Source organism: Branchiostoma floridae, chromosome 1 (assembly GCF_000003815.2).
Source record: "Branchiostoma floridae strain S238N-H82 chromosome 1, Bfl_VNyyK, whole genome shotgun sequence".
Taxonomy (NCBI): Eukaryota; Metazoa; Chordata; class Leptocardii; order Amphioxiformes; family Branchiostomatidae; genus Branchiostoma; species Branchiostoma floridae.
Genome location: NC_049979.1, coordinates 19649855 through 19676849, shown reverse-complemented (window position 1 = coordinate 19676849; position 26995 = coordinate 19649855). Strand labels below are relative to the sequence as shown.

General features: G+C 40.9%; 2 protein-coding genes across 3 annotated transcripts in view; one reads left to right on the top strand and one right to left on the bottom strand.

Moving 5' to 3' along the window:
- The window catches only part of LOC118412563 (TPR and ankyrin repeat-containing protein 1-like), a 14713-nt gene extending 8360 nt beyond the window's left edge, over positions 1-6353 (bottom strand). Inside the window, exons 1-10 of the mRNA XM_035815535.1 lie at positions 6133-6353; positions 4400-4641; positions 3745-3910; positions 3372-3489; positions 2922-3145; positions 2437-2721; positions 1988-2272; positions 1142-1579; positions 736-838; positions 7-441 (exon numbers count right to left, since the gene is read on the bottom strand). Coding sequence (XP_035671428.1) covers positions 7-441; positions 736-838; positions 1142-1579; positions 1988-2272; positions 2437-2721; positions 2922-3145; positions 3372-3489; positions 3745-3910; positions 4400-4641; positions 6133-6262 — 2426 coding nt within the window. The 5' untranslated portion in view covers positions 6263-6353. The remainder of the gene's footprint in view (positions 1-6; positions 442-735; positions 839-1141; positions 1580-1987; positions 2273-2436; positions 2722-2921; positions 3146-3371; positions 3490-3744; positions 3911-4399; positions 4642-6132) is intronic.
- Positions 6354-12116: 5763 nt separating this feature from the next.
- LOC118427949 (protein FAM89A-like) lies at positions 12117-26805 on the top strand. 2 transcript variants are annotated; one of them, XM_035837917.1, is made up of 3 exons: positions 12117-13395; positions 23918-24007; positions 24294-26805. In XM_035837917.1, exons 1-3 carry the CDS (start codon positions 13120-13122, stop codon positions 24663-24665), a joined length of 738 nt encoding a protein of 245 aa, XP_035693810.1. In that variant the 5' UTR covers positions 12117-13119; the 3' UTR covers positions 24666-26805. The 2 variants fall into 2 exon arrangements, with proteins under 2 accessions (XP_035693810.1, XP_035693818.1); XM_035837925.1 differs by lacking the exon at positions 23918-24007 and having other exon boundaries at positions 12516-13395.
- The last annotated feature ends 190 nt before the right edge of the window (positions 26806-26995 follow it).

Below are 26995 nucleotides of genomic sequence, written 5' to 3'. Positions count from 1 at the left end.
CGGAGCAGCCTTTCCTCTGTTTCCTCCTTATTCAGCAACGGAATGGTTTCAATGGAATGAAGAATGCGGCTTTTAATATCTTCCTTGACTGATTTCTTTTGCGCCTGAGATGACGATATCTGTCTCTTTGCTTGAGTAGGCTTTTTCTTGTCTCCTGACTCCCTGGTAGCTGCGGCGTCCTCCCAGCTATCTGCAGTTGTGTCAGCTGGGTAACTTGTCATACCTTTGTCCATCTCGTTGGAATTATTATTGTTGATGTTGTGGTCTGATTTCCTTGTTGGTACCTGTTTTTGTTTCTCCATAAGTGGTTCCAAAAGATGTCTTCTGCGATCTCCCTCCTTCAGGTAGTCGAGTGGCGTCATGCCTTCATTGTTCTTTACTGACGGGTCAACACCCATGCGAACTAGTTCTTCTATGAGCTTTGCACCGTCCATTGAATATCTGTAGAATGGGAAATCACAGCTTAGAAGCGGTAAGGCAAGTTTGATCAGTAAAACCATAGTAACATGATCAAGCAAGTAAGGAGGGCTCGCAGACAATCAACCAACCAACCAACCAACCAATCAAAGAACCTACCAACCAACCAACCAAACAAACAAACAAGCAGTCATACAGTCCAAACCTTTGACATATAAACTAACCAATGAATCAAACACTTCCTTCCCATTCTAATCAACAAAGAGATTATCATTACATTTGTATTACAGAGTCTACAAGATAGTGATTATCACTTACTTTCCCTTGACAGCAACATGCATCAAGGTGTTTCCACTTGAGTCCCTGATGCTATGGTCAATCTCTCCTTTGCTGATGAGGAGTTTCAGGATTCCACATTTTCCTGAGTGGAAGTTGAAGGAACGATTTTTAGTCGACTAATTCCTGCCATATGTAACATCTCATGGGGTGAAAGACACTAACATATCTCTTCTAAGCAATCCACAATCCCATGTGGTACATTTTGATAGAATAAAAAAAGTACAATCATCCCATATATGTAGATACATATTGTACTTACTCATGAAAAATGTCAGAAATTGTTGAAATCTTCTCATCCAAAAGCTACAGTAGTTGCAATTGTACTAAAATAATTAACGTTGTGATAGATAAATTTAAGCAATAAAAAGACTTTGACTTTGACCACCTTCTTTTGCAATCTGGACCGCTGCATGGTAAGGAGTATCCCCTTCCCGGAGTGTCAGCTTGGAAAGGTTTGCTCCTTGTTCAAGAAGCATTTGAACTGCTGCAAAGTCTTCACTCTCCAGGCAGTGGCTGATGGGGTGGGTGTCGTTGGTGTCTCCGTCTGGGGAGGTACCGCCTTTCAACAGTGTTTTTATCACGCTGTACTTCCTCAGACCACTCTGTTTCCCTTCCTCGCTCTCAAAGAACTTTAAGACTTCCACCAAGGGAACGCATGTTGTGTTGCAGCCGGTGGCTAGACCTCCGTCACCGGTGTTGCAGTAGTTCCCTCCTCCTGTCAGGAGCATCCCAAGGGCGCGCCACCTCTTTTGAGATGATAGCTTTACCACAGTGCCCCGCCACACGGACAGAGGTGCCTCAACGACAACTTGTCTCGGTACCACTGAACAAGTAATATGAAAAGCATAATTCAAATTTTCGGGAATATGAAAAGTTATTTAGCTTTAACCATCATTATAACTGAGACAGAATAACATGACTCACTCTGAGACTGTAAATCCATCAGTCTGAGGATACACTTTGCAACCATTTGCTTTTCGAGGTTAACAAAAGGCAATGGGAAGTAACCAGAGAAAGATGTCAAGTACACTTCAAGGAGGAAAAAGTTAGAGGCATATCTTTGCTAATCTAATGGGAAACAAACCAGTTACTTAAGATGTCCGTATAGTCAACCTTATGGAGTCATAGCTAACTCATATAGAATTTTGAAAGGCAAATTTGTACCAAAATGCTACTATTTGTACCGATATGCTACTATTGGTACAACTATTGTACAACTAATGGTACTTACCTTTGATGTTCTCCATTGCATGAGCTATGCCTTCCAGACATTGTTGATGTTCTGCAGTCATGTCTCCATCGCCTTTTAGCTTTGCTTCACTGATCGTTCGTGCAAAGATCTTCAGAGCATCCATGGATTTTCCCTCTTGCATGAACTTCCTGGCCCGTTCGATGGGAGTCATGTGTGCTTTAGTCTTTTGTCCTTTATCTTTTGATGTGTGCGGAGGAACTGATGGCTGACTGGGCTGTGGTTGAGTTGGTGGCGGCTGTGAGAAGTTGTTTGATGCGCCTCGAGCTGCAGGAAAAAAATGCGTAATATTCAATGGTGAATCTAGTGGGCCTCTTTATCAATGCAGATATCTACTTTCATTATTTTCTTCAACTTTGGTGGCTTGATAAGCCATCATTGATCATTGTGATAACACATCTCAGCAGAATTTAATCTTATCTATTACGCACCTTCATCGCATCCATTCTCCAAGAGATAAAAGAGCTCGGATCCTTTCCGAGCGTAGTGGACGGCCTTTTTCCCATCAGTATTAGTGATGCCAGGGTCCAGCCCAGCCTGAAGCAAAAGCGTCAAAGCCCGCAAGGCACAGCTTTTGGTGCTCAGGTGGTCTCTATCTGCCATGGTGACTACATGTAATAGGGTGTTGCCTTTTGCGTTGGTAGCTTTAAGTGAGTGACTGAATCGCGATGTGAGAGATTCGCAGACCATCGTCATTATCTGAAGACTGTTGTCACCTGCAAACATACAAAACATTTTAGCAGATACAAAAAACTATGAATAAAAAAATTATCATTCCGCAGTTGTAAAATGAACGCAATCTCTCACCATAACAGCCAAAGTTATATACCAGCCTAAATGTGCAGTAAACTAGGTAAAAAATCATAATTGAAACACATCTTTAATGTATTGACATGGGAGGACAGTATGTCCGTACCGCTCTTCAGTTCCACATTGAGCAGAGCATGAATGGGTGTGTCTCCTGGCTCTAGGCTGAAATCTCCTAATCCAGATCCATGCTGGAGAAGTGCACAGATGGTGTGACGGACTTGTGGAAGTGGTTGGGTGTAGTAGTAGTGAAGGATGGGTGACAGGTTGATTTTGGACGTGTCACAGCCGGTTGCAATGCCTCCACTGTTTGGCCGGTGTCCAGCACCTCCTCTGTGAGTTCACAATGATCAAACTACATTTTCTATCAGACTAATAACACAAAAAAGCTTAACACGTGACTATCATTTTTACTTTGAATGCACCAGATTTACCAATAACAGATATCCTGGTTCGCTTTGTCTTCCTAACAGTCGCTCTAAATAAAGGTAGCGATTGTTAGAAAACCAACCAAAACTGAACAAGGCTGGATACCAGATTGAATAACTGCGCTGTTTACCCAAAGAAGACAGCTCTTAGATGATTCCATTTCTTGTCCATCACCAACTGCTCCACAAGCATAGTACGGAGGCGTTTGGCAGGTCGAATGGTCTGAAGTAAGACTTCCACTCGAAATCCTGAAATTCAGTGAACAACAAGTTACTTCTATAAATCATGTATTGGACTTGTTACTAGCACATGAATCATTACTTCTGGATGTCCGGGACAAGCCTTCCTATGCGACGTCATTGATATGCGAATGTTACTGATGTAATAACATTGCAGCAATATATGTGGCAAGACCACATCTAACTATTACAGAGACTTATTGGTTCGGTTCACAAAGCCACCAAGGCCAAATGATTTCCATAGCACAGTCTGCAATAACGTACCATGAAGACAATGAATGACTCCAGCTATGTTAATGAGGAACTCGAGCGGTTCTTTCTGCAAAGGCCTGTTAAGTTCTGCCGCCTTGAGAAACCCATTGCGGAAGAGGTATAGGGCCTGGTCAAAGCGCTGCATCCTGAGAGCAGACAGACCAGCTTTGAGGTACCCCTAAAGGAGACAGAGAAACAAAATGTGGTTGCAATAAGTTCAAATGATCAAAGCAGTTTGCAAAAATAACTGTCACTAAATCAACTTCATAGATAGATTTTGGAAATCATCAGACAAGTTTCATGTAGTACAGTGACACTGAGCAGATATGATTCTTAAAGCCAGCGTCACAATTCAAGTGAATAAAGCCAGCGTCACAATTCAAGTGAATACCGGCTGAATTTTTAGAATCAATTGCTCTGAGTTGGAGAACATGGTAACCTTTCTATATTGTGACCTACTATCAAATGAAATTTCCTGTCAATTCATATTATGTCAATGCTGAGCCACAATAACGTTCGATACAGGTGTCCCGGACCGGGTGATAAGTGTGAATAATAAAAACACTGTAGTCATACAGGCAAAACAGGATATAAGGGTATATGCCATTTGTGTCACTTTCTCAGCGGGTTTCTAATGCAAGACATTCATGTTGTCATAAACCTTTACCTTTAACCGTGTAGGATCAGCACTGATGGCATCTTCAGCATCAGACAGAGCCATATCTTCCCGCCCAATATTTTGGGCACAAGTGGACCGGTTCAAGAGGAGCCGGGCAATTGTTTCCCTGTTGCCGAGTATCTCTGCGTACTGCAGTGCCTCTGACCACCAATGGGCGGCACTGAAATAATCTCCTTGCCGAAACAGGGACATTGCACGTGCTCCAATCTTCTCCACCTCTGACTTCAACCCTGAGAGAAAGAGATGACTGTATTAGAAAAAAATGTCTGTTTAAGTAAAATGTTCTTGCTGTCAGTCATGTAAGTTTGACCCAGGTTACAAGGAAACAGTTATAATTCACGCCAAAGAGTAGTTGCTAAAGCAACTTGATATGATTTTGGAAACGGTCAGACGTTTCAACTAGCATCCACTAGTTTCCGTACATGCAAACCATCATAATGGCTGTAATTTTCCTGCATTCCGATAGAGAGTGCAGCTACATGAGAGGCTAGCTATGAGGGCCCCCATGGGGGGGTCCCGACAACGCTCTACGCTAAATTTTGATGGCCGGCTACGTACTACGCTAAATTCAGGAAGTCTCTCTACGCTCTACGCTAAATTTGAAAGCTTCCCCACACATTATTATGCAGAACTCATCACCGAGCGACTGAGCGTTTGTGTCAATCCCCACACATTATAATGCAGAACTCATCACCGAGCGACTGAGCGTTTGTGTCAATGATGGTATTTATGATACATAGAAGTGACAAAAGTTGAGTTAAAAGGTGGAAGAAGCGGCGGCAGCAAATTGCCGACCGAATTTTTATCATCGACAATCCTAGGAGGGTCCGGGGGCATGCTCCCCGGGAAAATTTTGAAATCTTGACCCTATGAAACGCTATTTCCTGCATTTGAGGGGCAACTTTTTCTCGCAGACTAGGCAATATTTAATGCCGCCAAAAACAGTTACTCCATTAAGCAACTGGATATGATTTTGCTGGAATAACTGTTTTTGGCATATCTTATTACCTGGATGTCTAAATCGACGACTCTTTCTATCAAAAATACAGTTTAAGCTTTTGAGGGCGACGCCCGCAACATAATTTCACCATGTCGCCGTGAGCGCAGTTGGTGCAGGGCGTCGCAAAGGAGGTCCACGGAAATTTGGAAATCTCCACCCTCTGAAACGCAATTTCCTGCATTTTGACGGGACTTAGGGCAGGTTTGATTACGCTATACGCACAATTCATCCATTACGTTTTACGGTAAATTCCAGGGAGCTACAACGCATTATACGTAGAATTAAAAGAGCCAATTACGCTCTACGCAAAATGCAACGATTACGCTCTACGTTGAATTAAGCGATCCGTCTACGCTCTATGTAAAATTAAAACGGCCGATTACGCTCTACGCAAAAGGGCATTGGGGCCCTCAGCTATTTGTGGAGTATGAATGGGGGGATCTCGGTAGCCTGACGTGATTGTACGTTGCCAGGCCAGGTAGACAGGCCAGGTAGACAGGCCTGGGAGACAGCCCAGCCTTTTCAGCAAACCCTTTCACGAGAACTTAATATGATTTTGCAATTTACGTATTCAAGGCATAATTTGCGGGAATGAGAACACTGTGCGATGTAGCAAAGTTGTAACAACCAAACAGACTTGCTGCAAATATAGAGATACCCGGTAAACCAAAAGCTCCTTGGGTAAACAAAGCAACAACACGTGCTACGATCCGAAACCTACTAGTAGCTGTAGCATGTGACATCCCGGTCGTTTGGTCAAAATCCCAGGCGTCCGGCACTTCTTCCCAATCTCCAGATAACATATCCATTTCTGAATCATCTGGCCACTCGGACGTATAGAAGTCATCCATGTTGAATGACTGAAGCTATTGGAGTGCTATAAATTCCGAAGCAACATAATTTGTTTTTTTGGCACCGTCCCGCCTTGGCATTCTGCCGGTGACAATTGGACCATACCAAACATGCCAAATGCGTACCTAAACGTCTTCAACTCTATACGTTTTTTTGTACATAGACTTAGCTTTAGTAGTCGGGTATATTTATGTCAGTGCTCTAAAAAGCTATAAGCTAATGTTTTGGTTTGATTGAATGGTAGCGAACAATGTAAATGACAAAACATCTACTGGACCCCGTTTGATAAGGCCAGGTGGCAGGCTCCATGCGAACAAGAAACACATGTTGAACCAAGTTTATTCTCCAAGCAGAGGTTGAGTCGCGGAGATATACTAAACACTAGCTTAATTTGAGGTTATATAACTTCCTTGCATAAAGAAACTATACAATTACAATGGAATTATATACTTTTATATCAATTAAAGCCGATGATTTGGGAATAGAGTTAATTCCAGTTGTGGCGGCCATTTTGGATTTCCGGGGTCATCCGGGGTCATGGCACCAGAACGAGACTGCAGTGGGTACCAGCTGGGCATTCTACTATATAGGCTGTATTGCAGACATAAGTATGCCATCTTCGGGAGTGCATTTCACCCCTCTAAGGTTAACAACTGCACAATATATGCCTGTCATCTATAGAAAATATTGTTTTGGACATTTGAATTTGATTTTGGTGATATTTTTTATCAATTTTTCACATTTCTTGACGGGTGACCTGAGAACAATTAATGTCAGTGTTTATATCATCCATGAGTACTTTATATTGGTAACTGTGATATAGTAGGTTTACTATTGGGATTAAACCCTACAAATACACAAAATATGGGGATGACTTTGCGGGTAGAAATTTGGAAGACATTTGGCAGTTGTTCTGATGATTTATTGATGCCAAGATCCATTCTGCAAACTACGCTCTATGGGAATGTCATGCTGGGTGTGCTCCTTTACTTTCTTCCCAATTCATGTTTTCATTGTTTTATTCTAGTTTAAACAACATAACCCTACACAACAAAGTCCACATGTTGGGTCCATAAAATTGTGGGTTGAAATGTAGCAGATTTTTTTCTGTTAGGGATTTTTCAATGCCAACGTGGAGAAAAACGTAAATTTTATCGTCAGTGGAAGAGGTAAATTGGCGACAGAACTTAGTAATACGTAGTTTTATGAACAGATCTTCGCAGCATCTGTGAAAACTCTGTCACATTTCCACCCACACTGATCTGAAACTGGCATGAAGCCCGTTTTTTAGAGTAATGTGAGGGTCGACTCTAGCCTGAGTATCATCCTAGTTGGTTACAGAGGCTCTCATACTCACCCCTCTGGTTTGTGAGGGGTGAGTATGGGAGCCCCAATAAGCTACCTAGGATGACACTCAGGCTACAATCCCTACTTCGCTGGCACTTACAATCAAAGTCATGTTTTTTTTCCACCTTGGCATTGAAACATTGCAAAAACAACAGTAAACATTTCATCCCACAATGGTATGCAACATGTGGGCATTTTTGTTACGGGGTATGTTGTTTAAACTAAAATAAAACAATAAAAACACTGCCAGATAAATTGGGAAACAAGTAAAGGAGCACACCCGGTACATACACCGCCTTCCCCATTGAGAGCCGCAGGATTTTCCCATAGAGTGTAGTTTGCCGAACGGTTCTTGGCATCGTGAAATCATCAGAATAGCAGCCAAATGGCTTCTAAATTTCTACCCAAAGGTCTGTCAGTCCGATATTTCCATGTTATTGTAGGGTTTAATCACAGTTACCGATACACAGCGCATATGGAAGACATAAACACTGACATTAATTGTTCTCAGGTCACCCGTCAAAAAATGTGAAAAATTAATAAGAAATATCACCAAAATCAAGTTCAAATGTTCAAAACAATATTTTCTATAGATAACAGGCATATATTGTGCAGTTGTTAACCTTAGAGGGGTGAAATGCACTCCCGAAGATGGCATACTTATGTCTGCAATACAGCCTATATAGTAGAATGCCCAGCTGGTACCCACTGCAGTCTCGTTCTGGTGCCATGACCCCGGATGACCCCAGAAATCCAAAATGGCCGCCACAACTGGAATTAACTCTATTTCGCTCTGGCGGTCTCACTGATGCACAAGCTGTTCTCTTGTGCGTTTCTTATAGATGTAGTCTATGTAAAACGCTGCAATAATATCGTGTAGGATTGCATAATTAGTTCGGTGGTCGCTTAATGGAGTAGATGCGGATTATTTGTATGATAAACCCTAGAAACTGACAGAAGTCGATACTATCAGGGAGGCCTATTAAGGTAGAAATGAATGTATCTGTCAAAACACGAAACCTGTGGGGATTGATCGGCAAAACAAGAACAAAGGGGCACAACGTCACCGAAACTGGGCCATTTAGCCATGGAATGAAAGGCTTTGTGACAGAGAGGTCAAAGGTGACACACCTGTAGAGCAGGCACCATATGAACTTCCACAGTATGGCGCTTCTTGGAGGAAATCGATTGTTTTCCTATATCTGATCTTTAAAAAACGTTACAGACATTGGGGAGAGAAGGCTGAAAAACCATGAATATTTAGTTTTTCAATTTTATCAAAGTTAGCCGGGTGTGCGAGAGGATTCTGCATTTCAAAATGCATATTGTTGTGTTTTGGGCGCATATTTTTGCGGGTAACCGTCTCGCACCGTTGGCACTGACGGCCCTCTTTGTTGACATTGTAACGTTAGTTGTTTTCTGAATGATGCCATATACCACTGGCTGACCTGGCTCACCCTTGACAGCTCATGTGATTCAACATCACAAAGGCCGTTGTTTGGTTTACGTGTTCCCCGTGGTTATAGATATATCTGCACTTCGATAAATCGGATACTAGTATTGATTGTCAAAAGAGCCATGATGTCAATAATATGCATGTCAGTAAAAGCGAATATGCCGCAAACCTAATGACGAACACGTAGGAAGAAGTTATGTATTGGAATAACGATAAGTCATAAATGCAAGATTCGCCAGAAGTAGCTAAGGTTCATGGCATTAACGTTCACAAACGTAACGTAGTTCCAGAAGCGATGGTAGTTGTTATCCAGTCTTCAGTTTCTCTGTGAAATGTAAACCTTTTGTTTGCCAGACATTTGAGGCCCCATGCCATGGGGTCACGGAAGTAGCAACGTAGCCATACGCTCCACGTAGTGTAGAGTTTTATTCACATTCACATGTGTTGTATGATTATCCGCTACGTTTGGTAATCAAATTGAAGACATTGCTATTGAATCTATATACCCCGCACCCCCAACACACCATGTGTTGCATACATTTTAGCCATGAAAATGGAGTTATTGTTTGGCGTTTCTCTCACTCTTTCAGTACATCGTAGCTAGTATGCAGCACATATAGTTTTGGTGCAAAATGCCTTTAAATTCATTGAAGAGCAATAGAAATACATTATTCTAGTTACAACCTCTTTTTCATAACATCTAAATAAGGGAGACAAGATAAAACAAGGAATTGAGAACAACTCCCAAATATTTAATGGACTTATAGGGTATCACACTTCTTGTTTTCTTGTTTTTACAGTAGTGCCAGTGACCACTAAGGCTATAGTCAACACTCTGTATAATATTACTGCCGACCAATACTGAAAAATCTTCAGAGCCCGTACTAACGTTTTGAAAACCACTACGTACATGATCAGATCTAGACCCGGAAGTACTAGTAGTATGAACTGCAAGCTAAGGCTGACAACATGTATAACCAAACTTTTAAAAACTTATTTGGGATTACTACGTAGATGAACTTTCAAATGTGCTCCTCCCGGGTTCTTAATGTACGCGTAGTCTGTGGCGAAAGATGAAGAAGAGGAACCCACCTTCCTGCTGGTTTCGATCGGGTTGGCCAGGTGGTGGGAAGCGCCACGGCATTGCCATATTGAGGTAACAGCCAACTGGCGGCCTGTAACTCTGGGTGCGATTCCGAAGAAACTTCACTTCTCAGAGTACCAGTCGAAAAAATGCGCACTTCAGGAATGATGAACTTTAAGTCCTACTTTCGCATACTCATACCAGTCTGTAACGACGCAGAAACCTGCTCAAATGCTTACAAAGGTTGAAGTGCAAACAACACAAGTTGAAAACAATGCCGTCACGTGTACGATGACGTTTTCGAAACCGGGAGCGGCGGAAACAAGAAGCCAGTAGAGGGCAGGTGGAAACATGCTCTTGTTCAATGGGGTCAAAGTCATTTTCAATGCCATTCACCGTTTTCAATGTATGAACGGCATCTTTCCCACAACGCAAAGCTTTAGTAGATATCTGTATGACACACCCTCCTGAAGACCTTTGACTGATGCTCGTTCAAGTAAGCGGACTTTACTGAGACGATGTTTCTAGTCTTCTAGTCATCATAATCATGTAACAGGTTTCACCTAACCAAGTTAAAACTGATTGCTGTGAAGAATTGACGTTTAAGGTGCGTATGATATACATCAATGCATCAGTTCTTCAGTAAAAGATAGGGACACGCATGCCTCATCTTACATGACAGACGAATTTCTAAGAAAATGAAGATGGCAACATTAAGATATTCCAAACCGGGGGAAAGTGGCACAATAAAGTTCACTTCTTGTCAAATATTTAAGTTGAAAAATATTTAAAAGGGAAAGTTTGGCAGAGATCAAAACCATGGACTAAAGTACACACGAAAGACCCAACATGCAAACCCCACCGATACACTCTCTTAGACATTACAAACCATGGCCCGGTAGAACACTTTGAGACTGTTTGTGTGCCAAATAAAACTGTATCGCCATGTACAGTACTTGGACGTTTTAGGCTGTCTTCAACATTTAAGCTGGAGGGATATGATGTATGAGACATCGCGGACCGGTAGAATCTGCATTTTCCGATGTAGACATAACGTTATTACCTCTCCGCTGAAAAACGATGCTCGCTGTTTGTGGAAACTGTGGGGTTGCCATTTCTTAAATTTTCAGATCCTGAAATTCATTGTGGTTTAGTTTGGAACGATTCTGCATATAACATTATTGCTCAAATACAAGGTGAATCGTCCTAAAGATCGAGGGATGAAATGAAAATGCGGCGAAGACTGTTTGTGAAAAGGTGGCTCATGTGAAACAGCAGTATCGCCGAGCAACCAACCCGGACCCATCTATCGATAGCCCGCACTTCAGCAGCCCCCTCTACCGGGATCAAAGCTCTCTGCAGACAACCTCTGATCCAGTGCACCCAACAGCATCGACCTCTGATTTCATTCTGTACGTTGACACACACACACACGCACACACACACACACACACACACACACACACACACACACACACATGCACACGCACACGCACAAACACAAACACAAACACAGACATACAAACAAGTGCGCGCGCGCACGCACGCACGCACGTTTGGGCCAGGGGTGAGCTTTAAGGATACATGTAAATTTGTTGGTACAGGGAATATTCTATTTCGTCGTATTTGTGCTCTTCTAGTACATGTGTAATTCTAATCTTTGTAAAATGTTTGAAGAACGGAATGACCAATCACTATCAACTGTTACCGTTACGGTTCTCCCTTTTTTGAAGTTTCATAAAATCTGATAGAATCATCAGTCAGCTTAATCTAGTATTGATAACAGTAGTAGAGAGTCGAACTCGTGGTCTAAAATTTCATGACACATACATAGTTTGCGAAAGTCGGTAATGTTATTAAACGTTACATGGCGTGAAGATCACGTTTTAATTAACTTTTATCAGAGTATAGCAAAACAAATAAGCAATTGCATTGAAAGTGACTACTATGCTGAAAAATAAACGGTGCCACTAACGCCAAAGCATAACGTTACAGTAGATATTGTAAAGCTGATGTTTACAACAAAATTGTTTGTATTTCCTGCCACGAGAGTTTGACAATGGTTATCATGCTGTTGACAAACGTCGCCTATACTGACGTCACAACAAACATGCCCATATTTGGACCGGTTGTACTGCATATTCATACCAGTACGTCATTGTGCGTTTTTGTATTTGATACCGTGGACTGTTTCAAAAAAATTAAGGGGTGTCACTAGGTCACAGTCACTAGGACACACTTTATTTACAGTATATTTCGCTATTGTTAGAACTATTTTGTATTCATTATCTGCTATATATTTGTATGATAACTCTTTTTAGTCTTATTGTTTTCTTCATTGTTTCAGATTAAAGTACACATCTTATGCGGTCGCCCCTTTCCACCCCCCAAGTTTTCTTTTCTTTCTTGGAACAGTCCAGGTTGGTCCTGTGTAACTGTGAGGATGTGTGGGCGGACTGTTGTGGACGCACGCTCAAATATTTACAAATTTCTACCGCGATTCGTCACGAAGGCGACATCCACTTCGACCGGCACGTTTTCACTAAAGTGACGGAAGCGATCTGACGGCGTCATCGCCTGGGAATTCACCGGAACGCCCGTTTTTAGCGGAGTCAGCAAGCACCGAGCCCAGGACAAGGCTACATGCGACCCAACACGGCCACTTCCGCAGACGGAACAGACCTCTTCCTGCCTGCTTCTCTCTCAGGACAACCCGGCACGATTTCTTCGTCTCGCGACTTCAAATCAGCGTGGAAAAGCAGTTTGTACAAGGTTTATACTCTGTTATTGTTGGGGTCAGTTCGTGTTTGTACCACAGACGAGGATTTTAGCCCCAGCAGTGATCAGGTAGATTGTCGCGTGTTTAGGTTACCGTTCAGCTGCTCTTACCTCGGCGGCACGGTGTGACGGAGGCGACCGAGAAACTTTCCCCAGCGAAACTGGCGCAGAGGAGACCCAGAGTGCCCTCGATGGCGAACATCCAGGGGTTACCCGACCTTCCGAAGAGCCTGAGCGGGCTGTTGAACACCCACACGGCGAACTCGTGGAGAGACCTAGAGCGACTGTACACGAAACAGTCCATGATTCAGGACGATTTGTCCCGGTCCCAGACGCACCACATGGCCCTGTTCAACGGCAGTAACGGGTCCAACGGCGCCAACGGACATGACCATCCCGTCCCCGGGGCCAGGAGACGGCCCAAGCTGGGACTAGAGGCTTCTATAGCTCTCCTCAGGAGAGAAATGGTAAGTATTGTCTTGTGATGTAACAGTTCACCTGTAAGAATAAATTTCCTGTAAAGACCAATAAAATTTGATGCTCAGATTTTATGAATTTTCATAGAGGAAATGTTACAACCCTAGTCTGACAGATGTTATCTAAATCAGTTGATGAAATACTTCCTTTTGGCCTTCCTTCGAAAGAGCTAAAAACGCCTTGAGGCAATTTCGGTTTTTGTCAGAAAGTGCAGGCCTGGAGAGATTGAATCAAGGAAACAAACTAGGGGTTGGATTATTCTAAAACACAACAAAAGAACTTTCTCCTAATTAGATTGTATTTGTATCATAGCAATTAAAAAATTAGATTATACACAGTTTTTCCTGGTAATACACACCTGTTTTGAATTCTGCTCCACCTGTCTACTTTACCAAAAGTAATATTGACACTTATTCAAGTAATTCTAAATGTTTATACTTAACTTATTTCTACAACACATGTTTTCCTTTTAAGACTTCCGCTTCAATGGAAGCTAATGGAAAGCAGTGAGTTTGTATTGAATGTTAGAGTCAATAAAAGGTAGTGTTGCTTCTAATTTCCTTAGTGACAAAGTGGGTGGTTGAAGGGGTTAGACACATGTGACCCTTCTAAACAGGGAACCCTTTGACTACAACCCTGGGACCTCAGCTCAAATTTCTGCTTGTACTCCTTCTTACGTTTTCTTCTGTCAGTTTTAGCAGGGCCTTGGCTGTTCCCTTGTTATGGTTTTTAATGAGAGCCTTTGATATCAGCTGACATTGAAGGAGTGTGTGGCTTTCTTGGTTTGACAGCTCGTTGTTGAAATGCCCTCATGAAAAATGGGTTAGCACTAGAGTTGAATACTTGAACAAGAACGTAATATATTTGGCTGCATTTCTTGAATGCAGTGTGGTTTATTCAAGGAAGAAATGATGTCTTGGTACAACTAAGATTTCTTACTTTCTACTGGTTTCAAAGTATTGCTGATCTAGCGATCAGGCCAATTCATTATAAGGGCAGTACAGTAGCAAGAAGAGGAATAATCGGAATTAACAGAAGGATGTTGGATTTGTGAGAGGAAGTTCTAAAGCCTTCTTGCCAATGCCTGCTGGAAGCTGCACTTGTGTGTGTTTGTGCTATAAACGGAATCAGTGCGTGCTAGTCGTTTTGTCCGTATATGCTTTCCCGTGGAAATTTGCTGAAACTGTGTGTGGCAAGCAAACATCATAGTTTGCCTGTCAATTGCATTCGCCCCCTACAAATAAACAGGAATCAAACCCCATGTTGCCGTTCCCTTTTTTGCTCTCCTGTGAGTTTTTTTTCCCCACAACACAAGGAGGTTACTGTGTTCTGCAACATGTAAGGAGGGGTAAATGAGGTTCAGATGTCAATCCTAAAGCCTAAGGACTGGTATTTCTTGCATTCACCCAGAGGATTTCCCAAATTAAATGTTGCTGAAAAAAGAACTCAGGAGGGAAAAAATACCAGAAATACCCCACTTAAAAAATAATCAAATAACCCAGGCTTAAAATAAAGAAAAAAGCCTTGCAGCTTTTCCCAGCAATTGAATAAGAATTTACAGGAAAATGCTATTCCACTGTCTTCCTTAATGTAAGATGTATATATTAGGAAACTGAATCTTTTCCATGGATTTAGGGTATGCCCCAAAAGGGCTGTCCTATCTAATAAAGTCTGACATAAGCCACTCAGCAGAGGGTTCATAAGGTAACCTTATCTGATAGGAAAGAGGTGGTATCTGGCCAGTGTGAGGGCATAGACCACCCCAGTCCTTATGTCTGGGACAACCCAGGTGGTACATGGGATCATGTAACACTCTATATCTAGTAGTTGATGTTAGTAACATATAATAATAAGTAATATATATTATAAAGTGTCTTCTCTTCTGCATGGCTGCATCATGGACAACGCTGGGAATAGACAATGGACAGTTAGGATTTCTGTTGGGTATCAGCTGCCTCAAAGTGAATATATAATTGGAGGTTTGGGAATTCATAGAGACAGCGAGTATGCATGAAATGATGACAAAATACTGCAGTGTGCTCCCATTGGGAGGGGTCTGTCTCTTCCTCCTTGGTTGGGATAGTCCATTGAACTGGGAGGGGTGTTAGAGATCAGGGAAAGGGATACCAATTTGTTGATTTCACTTGATTTTTTGGGGCAAAATGCGTTTGAAGAACTTTGAGAAGCCTCTTGGAAGGGGTGTCTGACTCGATAATGTTAGACTGTTAGTTATATAAAAGGTTAAATTTATAGATTTTGAATACAGGATGGACAGGAGATGAGCATGGCAGATTTCAGTCCTTCAGGAAATGTAGAATTTGTTTTGGAAAGATATCTCTGTTTCCAGGAACTTCACTGTGGAATGCTGGCTCTAACGTTGCTATATTTGTATCGTTTGATTATGACAGCAATTTATTAAAACATTTACAAGAAGAAGAATGACGTTCAAATAATCAATTGCAAATAACTTCAGTCTTTGGAGTCATGTGAGAAACAGAACATTGTCTGTTAATCCTTGAGCTGTATCCCTAAGCTCATGCCATGGATATGGCATAGTAATAATTTGAAGTAATGGACCAGGCGTGATAAATGAGGTCCTGACAGCAAGTGGATTTATGAATATCAATGATTTACAAGAAAGAAGATTAGAAAGCTGTAGGCTTGATGAAAGGTCCATCTACCTGACATGTTGACTGTAAACTCTGCAGATGCCCACATTCATCAAGTACAAAACTGGGCGCAAATGACCTGTTCCATTACCAGCCAGATGGCTTGAAGCAGAGGGTATGCACCCGTAATCAATTCACATGGCCGGAAATGTTCCGTTGGGAAGAGGACTATTGTTTTAACAGCTTCTGAGAGCCCATTACACAATACTTAACCAGAGTGGAACGATGCAACCCCGAGGTAGATACCCCTCGTAAATACAAGGCAAAAGTGGTTTGCTGTATTTTCTATGGCACATATTTCATTATGCACTGTCAATTTACGATGTAAGGAAGACACAGGTGTTTTGATTGATGTGACACAGTGGACCTATGAAGACTAAAACAAACATACAAGACAGGTTGTCTTTGATTGCAGTGTGTCCATAAAAGAGAAGCAGTGTCATCAGAATTGTAAATTGAATTCTAATGGGAAATTTCATTCGCCAGTATTTGCAGGGCTGTTCCATTTATGATTCCCAAGGGGTGTTAGCAAAATTGATAAGATAAAGGAAAGCCTGGGTAGTGAAGAGCAGTTGAATGATTTTGAACATGTTGAAGGTGTTTGGCATTTGAGATGAGTGGTAAGGGGTTAGGTTAGAATAGGGTGGGGTCAGGAAAGAACATTTTTTTTCTGACCAATCCAGGAGGTGTAATGAAACAGCCCTGGTGTTGAAAGCCAGGGCAATGTGTATATGTAGTATTGCTATTACCTTGTAGCTTTGCACTACAGACTTAGGATCTGATAACAGATGGTCCAGATGGTTAAGCTTCACACCACCAGTATATACAATGTACGTTACAGACACAATACACAGACAAGTCAAGCATGCAATGGAGTCTTTGAGCTTCAGGTTTTAGCATTCAGATGGTGTTCTTGGCCTCACAAGCCCGTCACATGTTTTCCAAGGCTCTAGCTCTCCCTGTGAAATGACCTTGGTGTCTGGTCAAAAGGTTGCGTTGACTGAGTTGCTGCTATGTGCACCTCTGTGCTATCAAATTCTGTTGAAGTAGATTGGCTAGCGCAGTCGCAAATACAATGTTAGACAAACAAAAAAGTATATCTGGGTCATCATATTCATCTCTGTTTTTAGGAACAACTCAGCAGTGACATGCTTATTTTTAGGTGCCCTAGGCTTGTCAAAAGTAGTTCATTTTGAGATTTAAAGCCTTGTGTTGCAGGTTGGCAATGGGGACTGAAAGATGATATGCCTGCACTGCATCAAAGCTTCAACTGTAAAAAGAGCTATGCATTTATACATGCAGACTGTGCAGTTTCTGGACAGCTTCTGGTCCAAACAATTTTCAACCAAGTCCTCACATGGGACGCAATTAAGTGCACAGCTTGCCATGAGCTGACCCTCAGCAGGGTTGTCAGTCTTCATTGATTACATCTCTGGTCCTTCTCATCCATACTGAAGTACTAGAGTTGGCCCCAGTCCCCTCTCCACCTTTCAGTTTTGGATGTTTGACAATAACACTGGGACGTAAAGTTGGGGATAGCTTCTGAAGACATTTTTCGGGCTTAGTTGGACTATGATGTGCCATGACTGTCAGAAATGACCATGTTGAACTTATCAAAGTTTGAAGATTGCTGAATACTAATTGGAGAATTTGAGAAAGTGCTAACTTTTCTAGTTTCCTTTACTGAGTTTATATTATCGCTTTCTGGTAATGCAAATCTCTCTGTTATCCAGCCTCAAGATTACATCCAATGTATTGGAAACAAATTCTTGATATTCCTGAACCTTTTTGAGAAATATTGACTTTGGCAAAATATTGACATATGGTATAATTATCTTAGTCTACCGGAATACCAAATTTATTGATGAGAAGGTTTTGAAAAGCCTCAAAAGGTGTTTTTTTGTATAGTATGTAGCTGAAAGATCAAGTTCAAGCAAGGAATTCAGAGAATCTCTCTTTTTATGTACTGCACAACTGGGAGCCATAATCGAATGGCCTTCACAGCTGGATTCCAAGTCCTGTTATTCCAGTTGAAGTGATAATAATCACATACATGTATGGCATTCTACCATATGGGTGCCTCTACCGTACTCGTTGTTGCTATCTGACAAGCTTATCATGCCCTGATAGATATGCATGGATGTATGATGATAGAACGTACACCAACACAGGTGCAGTCAGACTGATGTCACAAATGCAATACCACAACATTCCTTTATTATGACTCGCGCTTTAATGCTATGATATTAGTTATACAGGGTTGTCATTGACAAAGGTAGCATTGCCATTCAATATAGGGTGTGGTCAGCAAGTGATTCCTTTAATACCATAGTTCAGCCCCATTACCTATGATGGTAGGAATCTGTCATTAGAGTAGGCGGTGTACTGTCAGTAATCAAGCTGGGTACAAGCTAACACCTGGCCTATTGGAGGTTAAAAAGTCAGACCACACAGTTGACCTTCCTACACTTCTAGGTTGCCCCCCTCCCCCATTTTGAAATCTTTGTCTCTACGGTTACATGTCTATGTTCCGAAATCTCTATGTTCCGAAATCTCTATGTTCCGAAATCTCTATGTTCCGAAATCTCTATGTTCCGAAATCTCTATGTTCCGAAATATATAATCATGTACATATAACGTGAATGGTATTTAAGTCTATAGTAACTCGTACTAAGCTCATGCCCACAAACTAAGGTTCCGATACCCTTCCTGAACGCCGACCCGATTCCGACGGTCGCGTGCACGTGCGTGGTCCCCCGTGCTGAAAACATTCAAATTCTGGTTTTATCATGTACCTTCTTCTAATACTCCCCTCTTGTGCCAATGGAGAGGTTTTGAACTGTTTATCTGAAACAGAATCTGAACTCGATCGCAAATTTCAGCGGAAAATTGTCTTCATTTCTAAACACGCACAATTTTCTAACCGCAATTTATCTGGTCTCGTGTATAATGCGAATAATCGCAGGTATATTTCAAAATAATGTTTACTTTGTATGCATATGTATATTTCAAAATAATGTTTACTTTGTATGCATACATCATTATATGTATTTATTGGTTTATGTAACTTGTTATCAATATATATTTTTGATGAATATGAGAGTATATTTTTATTCTTCGTCAAAAATTTTCGATACGATGCTATCAAGGTGGTGCGAGGTCATTACAGGTCACTAAATGGCGCTTCCCAAGTTTGACGAAAATTCGTCTGACACTACGATGGAGTTGGAGTTCGTCCACCCAAATTGTATAAAATGAGAATAAAAGGCAAAGATATTTGATCTAAGAATATGAAACGCTGCCAAGGTCCGTGTTAGATACATGTAGGCTGTTCCTCCCCAACGATCGCTCACTTCGACTGCCGCCTGCATACATGTAGTATATCGGAATATAATATATCACAGGCTGCAGGAACCATTTATATAGAGATTTCGGAACATAGAGATTTCGGAACATAGAGATTTCGGAACATGGAGATTTCGGAACATAGAGCGGTCACCGTCTCTACATTCTACCACTATGATTGATGTTGCAGATTTAGAAATTAGTAAACATGTCCATATACCATTTTCATACAAAAGGTGATTGATTCATAATTTCATCTTTATATCTTGAATGTGGGATATTTGTCACTGTCCAATTTCTTTATTGCAGTATTCAAGAATTAAGTCAAAATTATATTTAGTTTTATATAATAATGCATGGGTTTTCTGCCATCTACACAGGATGATGATAAAATTGTTTTCATTTCTTATTTTGAAGAGAAATAAATGACAGGCAATCAGGTGGCAAGACCTCCTGGCATGTGAATTTTGTGAAGGGAACAAAATTACATTTGAAGTTGACATAGAGACCCAAGGTTTTGTCTTAATCCCTGTTGAATGCTTGAGCAGCTGTCTGCAGTGGTTTTTGATTTCTACAGATCACTTTCAAGCTGTAGATCAAAGAGTTCTGCAGTTATTCAGGTGCCTATCAGTAGGAAAAGGCCAGCTAAGATGCATTTCCAGCTGTTTTTGTCGGCTTTGGGCCAATTGTTCATTACATGTAGGTTTGTCCGAGTGTCCATATACTGGCCATAGGGACTGTAAAAGTTTTTTCCTTTCTTTTCTCTGTCTTTCCCCACTTTTCCATGAGAGGTTTTTGTATCAAAGATATTTAATTCTGACATTTTCATGGACGTCATTCATCCTTTGTCAAGATGAGAGGGCAGTGACATCTGTTGAGACATTTTGACCCTAGGGCTAACCCAAGGAAAGGTGAATATCCTGGCCATTCACTGTAAAATAAAATGCGGGGCAAAAAGGTCAGTTTGTGGAGGGTCAGTCTGAATGCATTGCATCAATACAAAAACAAAATGTATGTCTAGTCTAACAGGTAGAAGTAGGTATACCAGGGTTCTCCCCAGAGAGTGGAATAAGGGAGGCCCTCCACTATACTCTCAGCCAGCTCCACTATACTATTTTTCAAATTTAGTGTGTTTCTTCCCTATTTTCTTTGTTAGTTTTGCTAAGATTAATGACAATTCACAGATTTTTGTACCAAGTGGCATCACTTTTCCAGTCAGCATTGTCTGCAAAAACTTGTGAATGAGCGATGATCAAAACAATAGTAGTTTTGCCACTTCACAACAAATGAATAACAACAGTATATTATACTTGTAGTATTTGACACCCTCTGTCATTGCAAAATGAACCCATTTTCATGAAAGTGCAGCGCGTTGGTGCGGGTTATTTTTGCCAGCCCCTCCACTATACTAAAAAATTCTGGGGAGAACGGGGCCTGTATACAAAATAGCTCACTCCATTTTACTATTGGCAGCTATGGATAAATATGAGTTTGAGTACATTTATGTGGATAGCTCCTCCCAACCAACAGGCTTTTCATATGCCCAGAAATTACAATTATAGAAAGTAGAGACCTACATGATATACATGTTCATTTAGTCTTGGGACAACTCAACAAGATAGTATGGAGTAATTTGTCTACCCTTTAGTCAAGTTAGTGTGCCTTGTACTGTTATTCAAGATACTCCATTCTTTGAAACCATTAGATAATGGAAAATTATATTATACTGAAGCAACACAAAGCTAATTTATGACATTTGGTGTAATGTTCCTGATTATGTTAAGAAAATTAGGAAATGGCACTTGAACCAGCTATTACGGTATGTCTAAGTATGTTGAAATATTTTGATTGTTTCAGGCACTGGGGTAAGAAATGTGCCCCTCGCAGATGTGACTTCAGCCATGCGGATGACACGGATTTTTGCGAAGACGTGTATTATTTACCCGAGCACATACCTGTGAAATGACATAGCTTTGAGAGGTTGTCGATCTTAGCACCGTAATGCCCGTTGGACAAACTAGCAGCTATGTCACAAATGTCACCAAAGTGTAAGAGAATGTGGGCAATGTTGAGGAGCGACTCTTGGCGGAAAGGAATGGCACTAATGGGTGGCCTTTACTGACGCTACACTAACTTACCAGGCACGTTTCCAAAACCATCAGCTAACATCTACAAATATAGTCTTTATTCATTCCCTATGCATGTATATAATGTTGGGAAAGATGTTGCAAATGGCTTTAACTCAGATTGCACACAATACACTATCTAAGCATGTTTATAGGGAGTAAGGTATTAAAGAGGACAAACAACAGGCCCCCCCCTTTGATGTGGGACTCATTTTATATGAAAAGTTGCAGGGTGGCTTGACCAAATCTCTCACTTTGACTGAAACTTTAAAAGTTTAAGCTAGGATTTAAGACATGGACATTTCTTACTACCATGACTACCACGCAGTGCTGGAGTACCTTCCTTTGTAAATTGTACTGAACACAAGGTTATGCCATGGTGGAGGCGGCGGGTACAGATTTAGGCTAGAGTTTTTGCTTCTCACCATAACGACTGAATTGCCAGATAACTTCGCTGTTTTTTGGTAGAATTGGCCCTGACATTGACAAAAAAGGGCTGCACCTGTGTTTATATGGGGGAGGGGGGTATCTTAGCTAAACATCTTTTCAGATGAAATGGTGCGTCTCCAACCAAGGCCAAATGGACATGTTTTTGACCTTGCGCTCTTGAGACACATGCATTGCACAGTGGATGTCTCTCATGCATGTATCAAACAAGGTTCATTCGGAAATGAAGCATGCTTTTGGAAATTGTTTGTCTCAATTTGTTTTGCCAATTCATTCATTGTTTGTTTAAAAGTATGTTTATAAGTATGGCCTTTCTTCTTCCACACTGCATATAATATAAGGTATAATCATAACACAAGCCCATTACAACAGTACAGGGCTAGCTGAGACTGAGAGTGCATTAGCTTTTGTTTTACACAAGTTGATGGTGTGATAGCACTAAGTGTGACCAGAGGGAATATCTTTTTCTTGTTATTTGTGTTACAAACCAGACCTTGGATAGCTTGTTTCACACACCATATTAGACAGAACAGTTATAGGTTGCAGGTGTGTACAGTATGTATGTTCTGAGTCTTAAAAAATATGCCAGTGTGTCTGCAGCTAGATTTACCTACATTAAACTATTTACTAGTATAGGAAAGGTTTTGGATTTGATCAAACTGCAGAAATGATAAACATACTCTTTGTACAATTTTTATTCTACATGTAAATGCTACCCTACCATCAAACCAATTTAGAAATTGCAGATGTGTATATGGTGGGGTGGGGGGCAGAGAGGAAGGTATCATCCTCCTGAGATATGTGTTGGTCCTGTAAGATGAGAAAAACAGGTGTGTATATAGTAATCAGGGAGATCACCCAGAAGAGGAAGGGAGGGGTTTCCCTCACTATTGTTACTTCAGGCTTACAATCTCATCCAGCCAGTCAGTAAATGTTTACACAGGTTCTTAACGCTGTGCACACACAGACTGTTGACCCAGACAGGTAGCCTGAGTGAGAGTATCTCTAACCTCAAGTTATTTTACATACAGGTAGTTTTACTTTTCCTAGGATCGCTGTTTTGACAATTAGCCTTTGTGTTGTAAGGTTTCTCTGACTGTTTTGAGTTTGCTAAGATAAGTTGGAGCCTGATGAAGTGAATGTTGATTGACACAGTACAGGACTACTACATGTAGAAAGCTGGCACCATCTTGAAAACCTATAGCTAGCACTCTAGGGTGGTGATAGCAAAGTCCATAGGGGGACATGATAAGAGTTATGTTTATTTGCCTTAATTGGAAATCCCTATTTCTTGTCAGCAAGGAGTACCTCCTTGTTGTCAGCAAATAAAAAATGCCCTACATTCTACTATGTGACTATCAGCATTTTCAATTTACGGGTTCTATGCTATAGTATTTTATTGTTATATCCTTGACTTTCGGAGATATCCTCCATAATGCCCCATCACTATATACGAGTGTAGCTAGGTGGTCACCAGATACTGGTTCTTCAACTTGGGGGATGTTTATTTGTTTCTCTTACTACAAATCCTTACTGAAAGGCAGCAGTGGACTAGAAGTAACCATGTCCTTCCATAAACAGGTTGGCTTTTGTCGTTGTGTTTTGGTTTAGTCTTATTTTTACCTGTTCAAAGGATGTTATGCCTGCCTTAAACTGTTTGTGGTGGGCGCTGCCTTGTATAGGGTGCTGAGCTTGGTATTTACATGGAGAAGTTGTAAATCTCAGTGTTTGTTTTGTCTTTAGTTCCACCGTCAATGTCAAAGCAATCCCAGCACCTCTTCAATCTCATGGACCCTCCATTAATCTGGGAGACCTTACCTTGTAAGAAGTGTCTACAAGGAGCTCTGTGCAATCAATTACCCTGCAGTGTGTCCTTGGCATGTGTGTGTTGTCAATTTACTCTGTCAACATTCCTATTCCCCCAGGACTACTTGTTAAAAAGTGAAAAGTACAACATGTGTGCTGTCAGCCTTTCTGTCAATCTGGTCTCACCCTTGAGGATGACATATTCAAAAGTGAGGGGTTCTAGGTCAGTCTGGTTATCCAAACACGGGATTAAATGTGTTAAAGGGAGTCTGTGTTGTCATTATGCAGTTGGTTAAACATTTAGAATGACCTGAGGGGAGTTTTAACCTTCCCACTGTTTACTTTACTGTTGATACAGTACAGTGTATCCAAAGACTTTAAACCACCAATTGTTAAATGATCTTATTGTAAACCCTACTTGTCATGAGCTAGTGTGTCAATGTTGTAAAACCCACAATTTTCACATGAATTAAATTTTTTTTCCTGCCGTTGCAGATTGGCCTGCGACAGATGGACGTTTCGCTGTTGTGTAAACTGTGGTCGCTGTACGAAGGCATCCAGGAGGTGAAACAGTCCATCGGAGAACCCACCTCGGAGAGCGGCTCCTTCAGCATGGACTCAAGACTGTACGACCACACCATCCACGAGGACAGCAGAGAGGAGGATGACGAAGATGAAGAAGAGGAAGATGAAACAGAAGTCTTTGAATCGGACATTGACCATATCAAGGACAACATCAAGAACGACATGAAAGACGAGGACGATTTCTTGGGAGACTTTATGTCATCGCGAAGTGTAGTTTCTCCTGGGCTGGGTATCAGATGGAGTGACATCTACAGCCAGTTGAACGGATCCAATCATGTGTAGTGGACAGCTGGGCTATACTTGTTCATCTTTACTAGCACCAGACATGTATAAAAGATGATTGTGACTGTGTTGAATAAGAGAACGCATCTCAGTGTCTTCCACGTAGAGTACCGGTATTTTGTCTAATGGTCATGACTGTAAATATGGAGAAGCACAGTTGCAACTGGAAACCCTCGTAAGCCAGGGCAGGGCAGGCCCCAAGCGTTAAACTGTGTGTCTAGTTAAGGATTTGTATCAAAAGTTCTGTTATGATAAGCCAGTACATTGTATGTTAAGTCTGTTTTATAGAAATATCTGCTTTAAAGCATATTTATGTAGAGGGTTATGTACATTGTAGTTGCCTGATGGAGCTCATGAGTAGAAGGTAGTTGTCAACATTTACAAGGTTGCAGAGTTAGCTAGAATCTTTTTATCTGCCATCTTTTATACATACTGCTATAAATACAACTATATATACTATGTCTTCCAGACAGAACATTTTAAGATTTGTGTTAAGATAAGATTATGCCTCCTTGATGGTCTTTAAAGGCGCTTAAGGATGGGAAAAAGGCTTCTGGTAGTCTTGTATAAATGTTATAGATTTTGTATCATGCAGACCACTCTGTTGTATTAACAAGAATAATAACAATGTTGCAGGTGTACAAGTACTAGGTGCTTTGTACATGTATTGTTGCCTGTGTGCAGAAATATTCTAAAAATGGTGCGTATTTTGTACTTTTTTCTATCAGGTCCTATACTGAAGACAGTGTAGTGGTAGAGGATAGGTTGTAAGGTATAAATGATGCGACATATCTAACAGTTGCCACACAGTTTGTATCCTCCGAGTGGCCATAATGTGATCACTGATGGGTGCCAAGGATGGGTGTTTCTGTCCATGCCAAAACATTGATGTAATGCATGAAATCACTTTTCATGTGTAAGTTCCAGAGCCTGTTGGGATCATATGTAGCATAAGTATGGGAACAGTGGACAGCAATTTTCATTCAGACCTCTGATCTTATTTTGATGTTAACTCTGAGAATACTTTGATATCCAGAGCAAACTGCCATATAATAACAACTTTTTTGTTGTATTTGTTGTATGGAAGTTATCTCGTCAAAATATAGCAAAATGCTGTGTTAAATTGGCTGACTGCTCAAAAACTGCCATAATTCGAAAGGGTTAAAAAATGCAACTTATTTATCCCATACACTCATATATAGTACTCTAGGATTGTACAGTTGCATTAGAAAGGGCTTTTTGGTGCAACCTTGTTTAAAAAGGTTTGGACATTGTTGTAGTCCATGTTGCTGTATGTTGTTCACTTGTTTACTGAATGCTGCATTTTTACATGTATGTGAAAATGTCTTGTTAATAACGCAGATGGTATAAAAGTTTCATGTGGTATTAGGCAGTAAAGTTGGGTACAATCATCAAAAAGGTGCAATTTAGCATTAAACCTTAACCTTGTATTGTAAAGATATAAATACTTTAAATATATACCTGCTATCACTGCATGATTGTATTAAACGTTACATCTTTGTCTATGTAAGAAATGGCCACATTGTAAAGAACAACAGTTTCCTTGTTAAGTACAAGCAACCTTTTTTTTATTTACTGTGACATGTTTATTGGCTCCTATTTATTTGGATGTGCTTTCTGTACCGTTACATTGTTTTAGAATAAACACTTCTAAAGCATGTTTGGAGTTCCTGTATGTTGGTACATGTTCTATGTAGGTCAAGCTGGTAAAAGGGAGTTAAGTTTTTAGTCACATTTTTTACATTTCATAAATTTTTAAGAGCTTAATAGGTTGAATACATGAATTGGGGGGTACTCCTATACATGAGAGTAGTTGATGTATTTAAAACCTGAATTCAGCAAGGGGATTCACCATGAATCCTGGAAAGAAAAAGCAATGACAACGACATAAGGGCCCGCAAACATTCTGTACTGTGCATTAAAGATGGCGAATTAGGGTCCTTTTGTATGTGTCCAATAAAATGCAGCCTTTGATGGTCATCATACGAGTCATCACAAAAATCCTACGGTAAAAAAATCTACAATGAATATGTGATGGTGCCTCCAACCATGAATTCAAAGTCGCTGTTTTGGGATGGCTTTGCAAAGCTGAAAATAAAAAGCTATGAATATCTCCTGACACTCTGCCAATGTTTTCTCTATATTGCTTGCCTGAATCCCACAGACAGCAGCATCTTTTCATACAGATGTAATGAGCACAGACACTTGCATAGCACTGAGCTATTCCTAGCTTGTTTGTCCCACTTTCTGTGGCATAGAAACGTGCTCTTACATCAGTATAGGTCAATGGTAGGTTTCATATTTCCAAG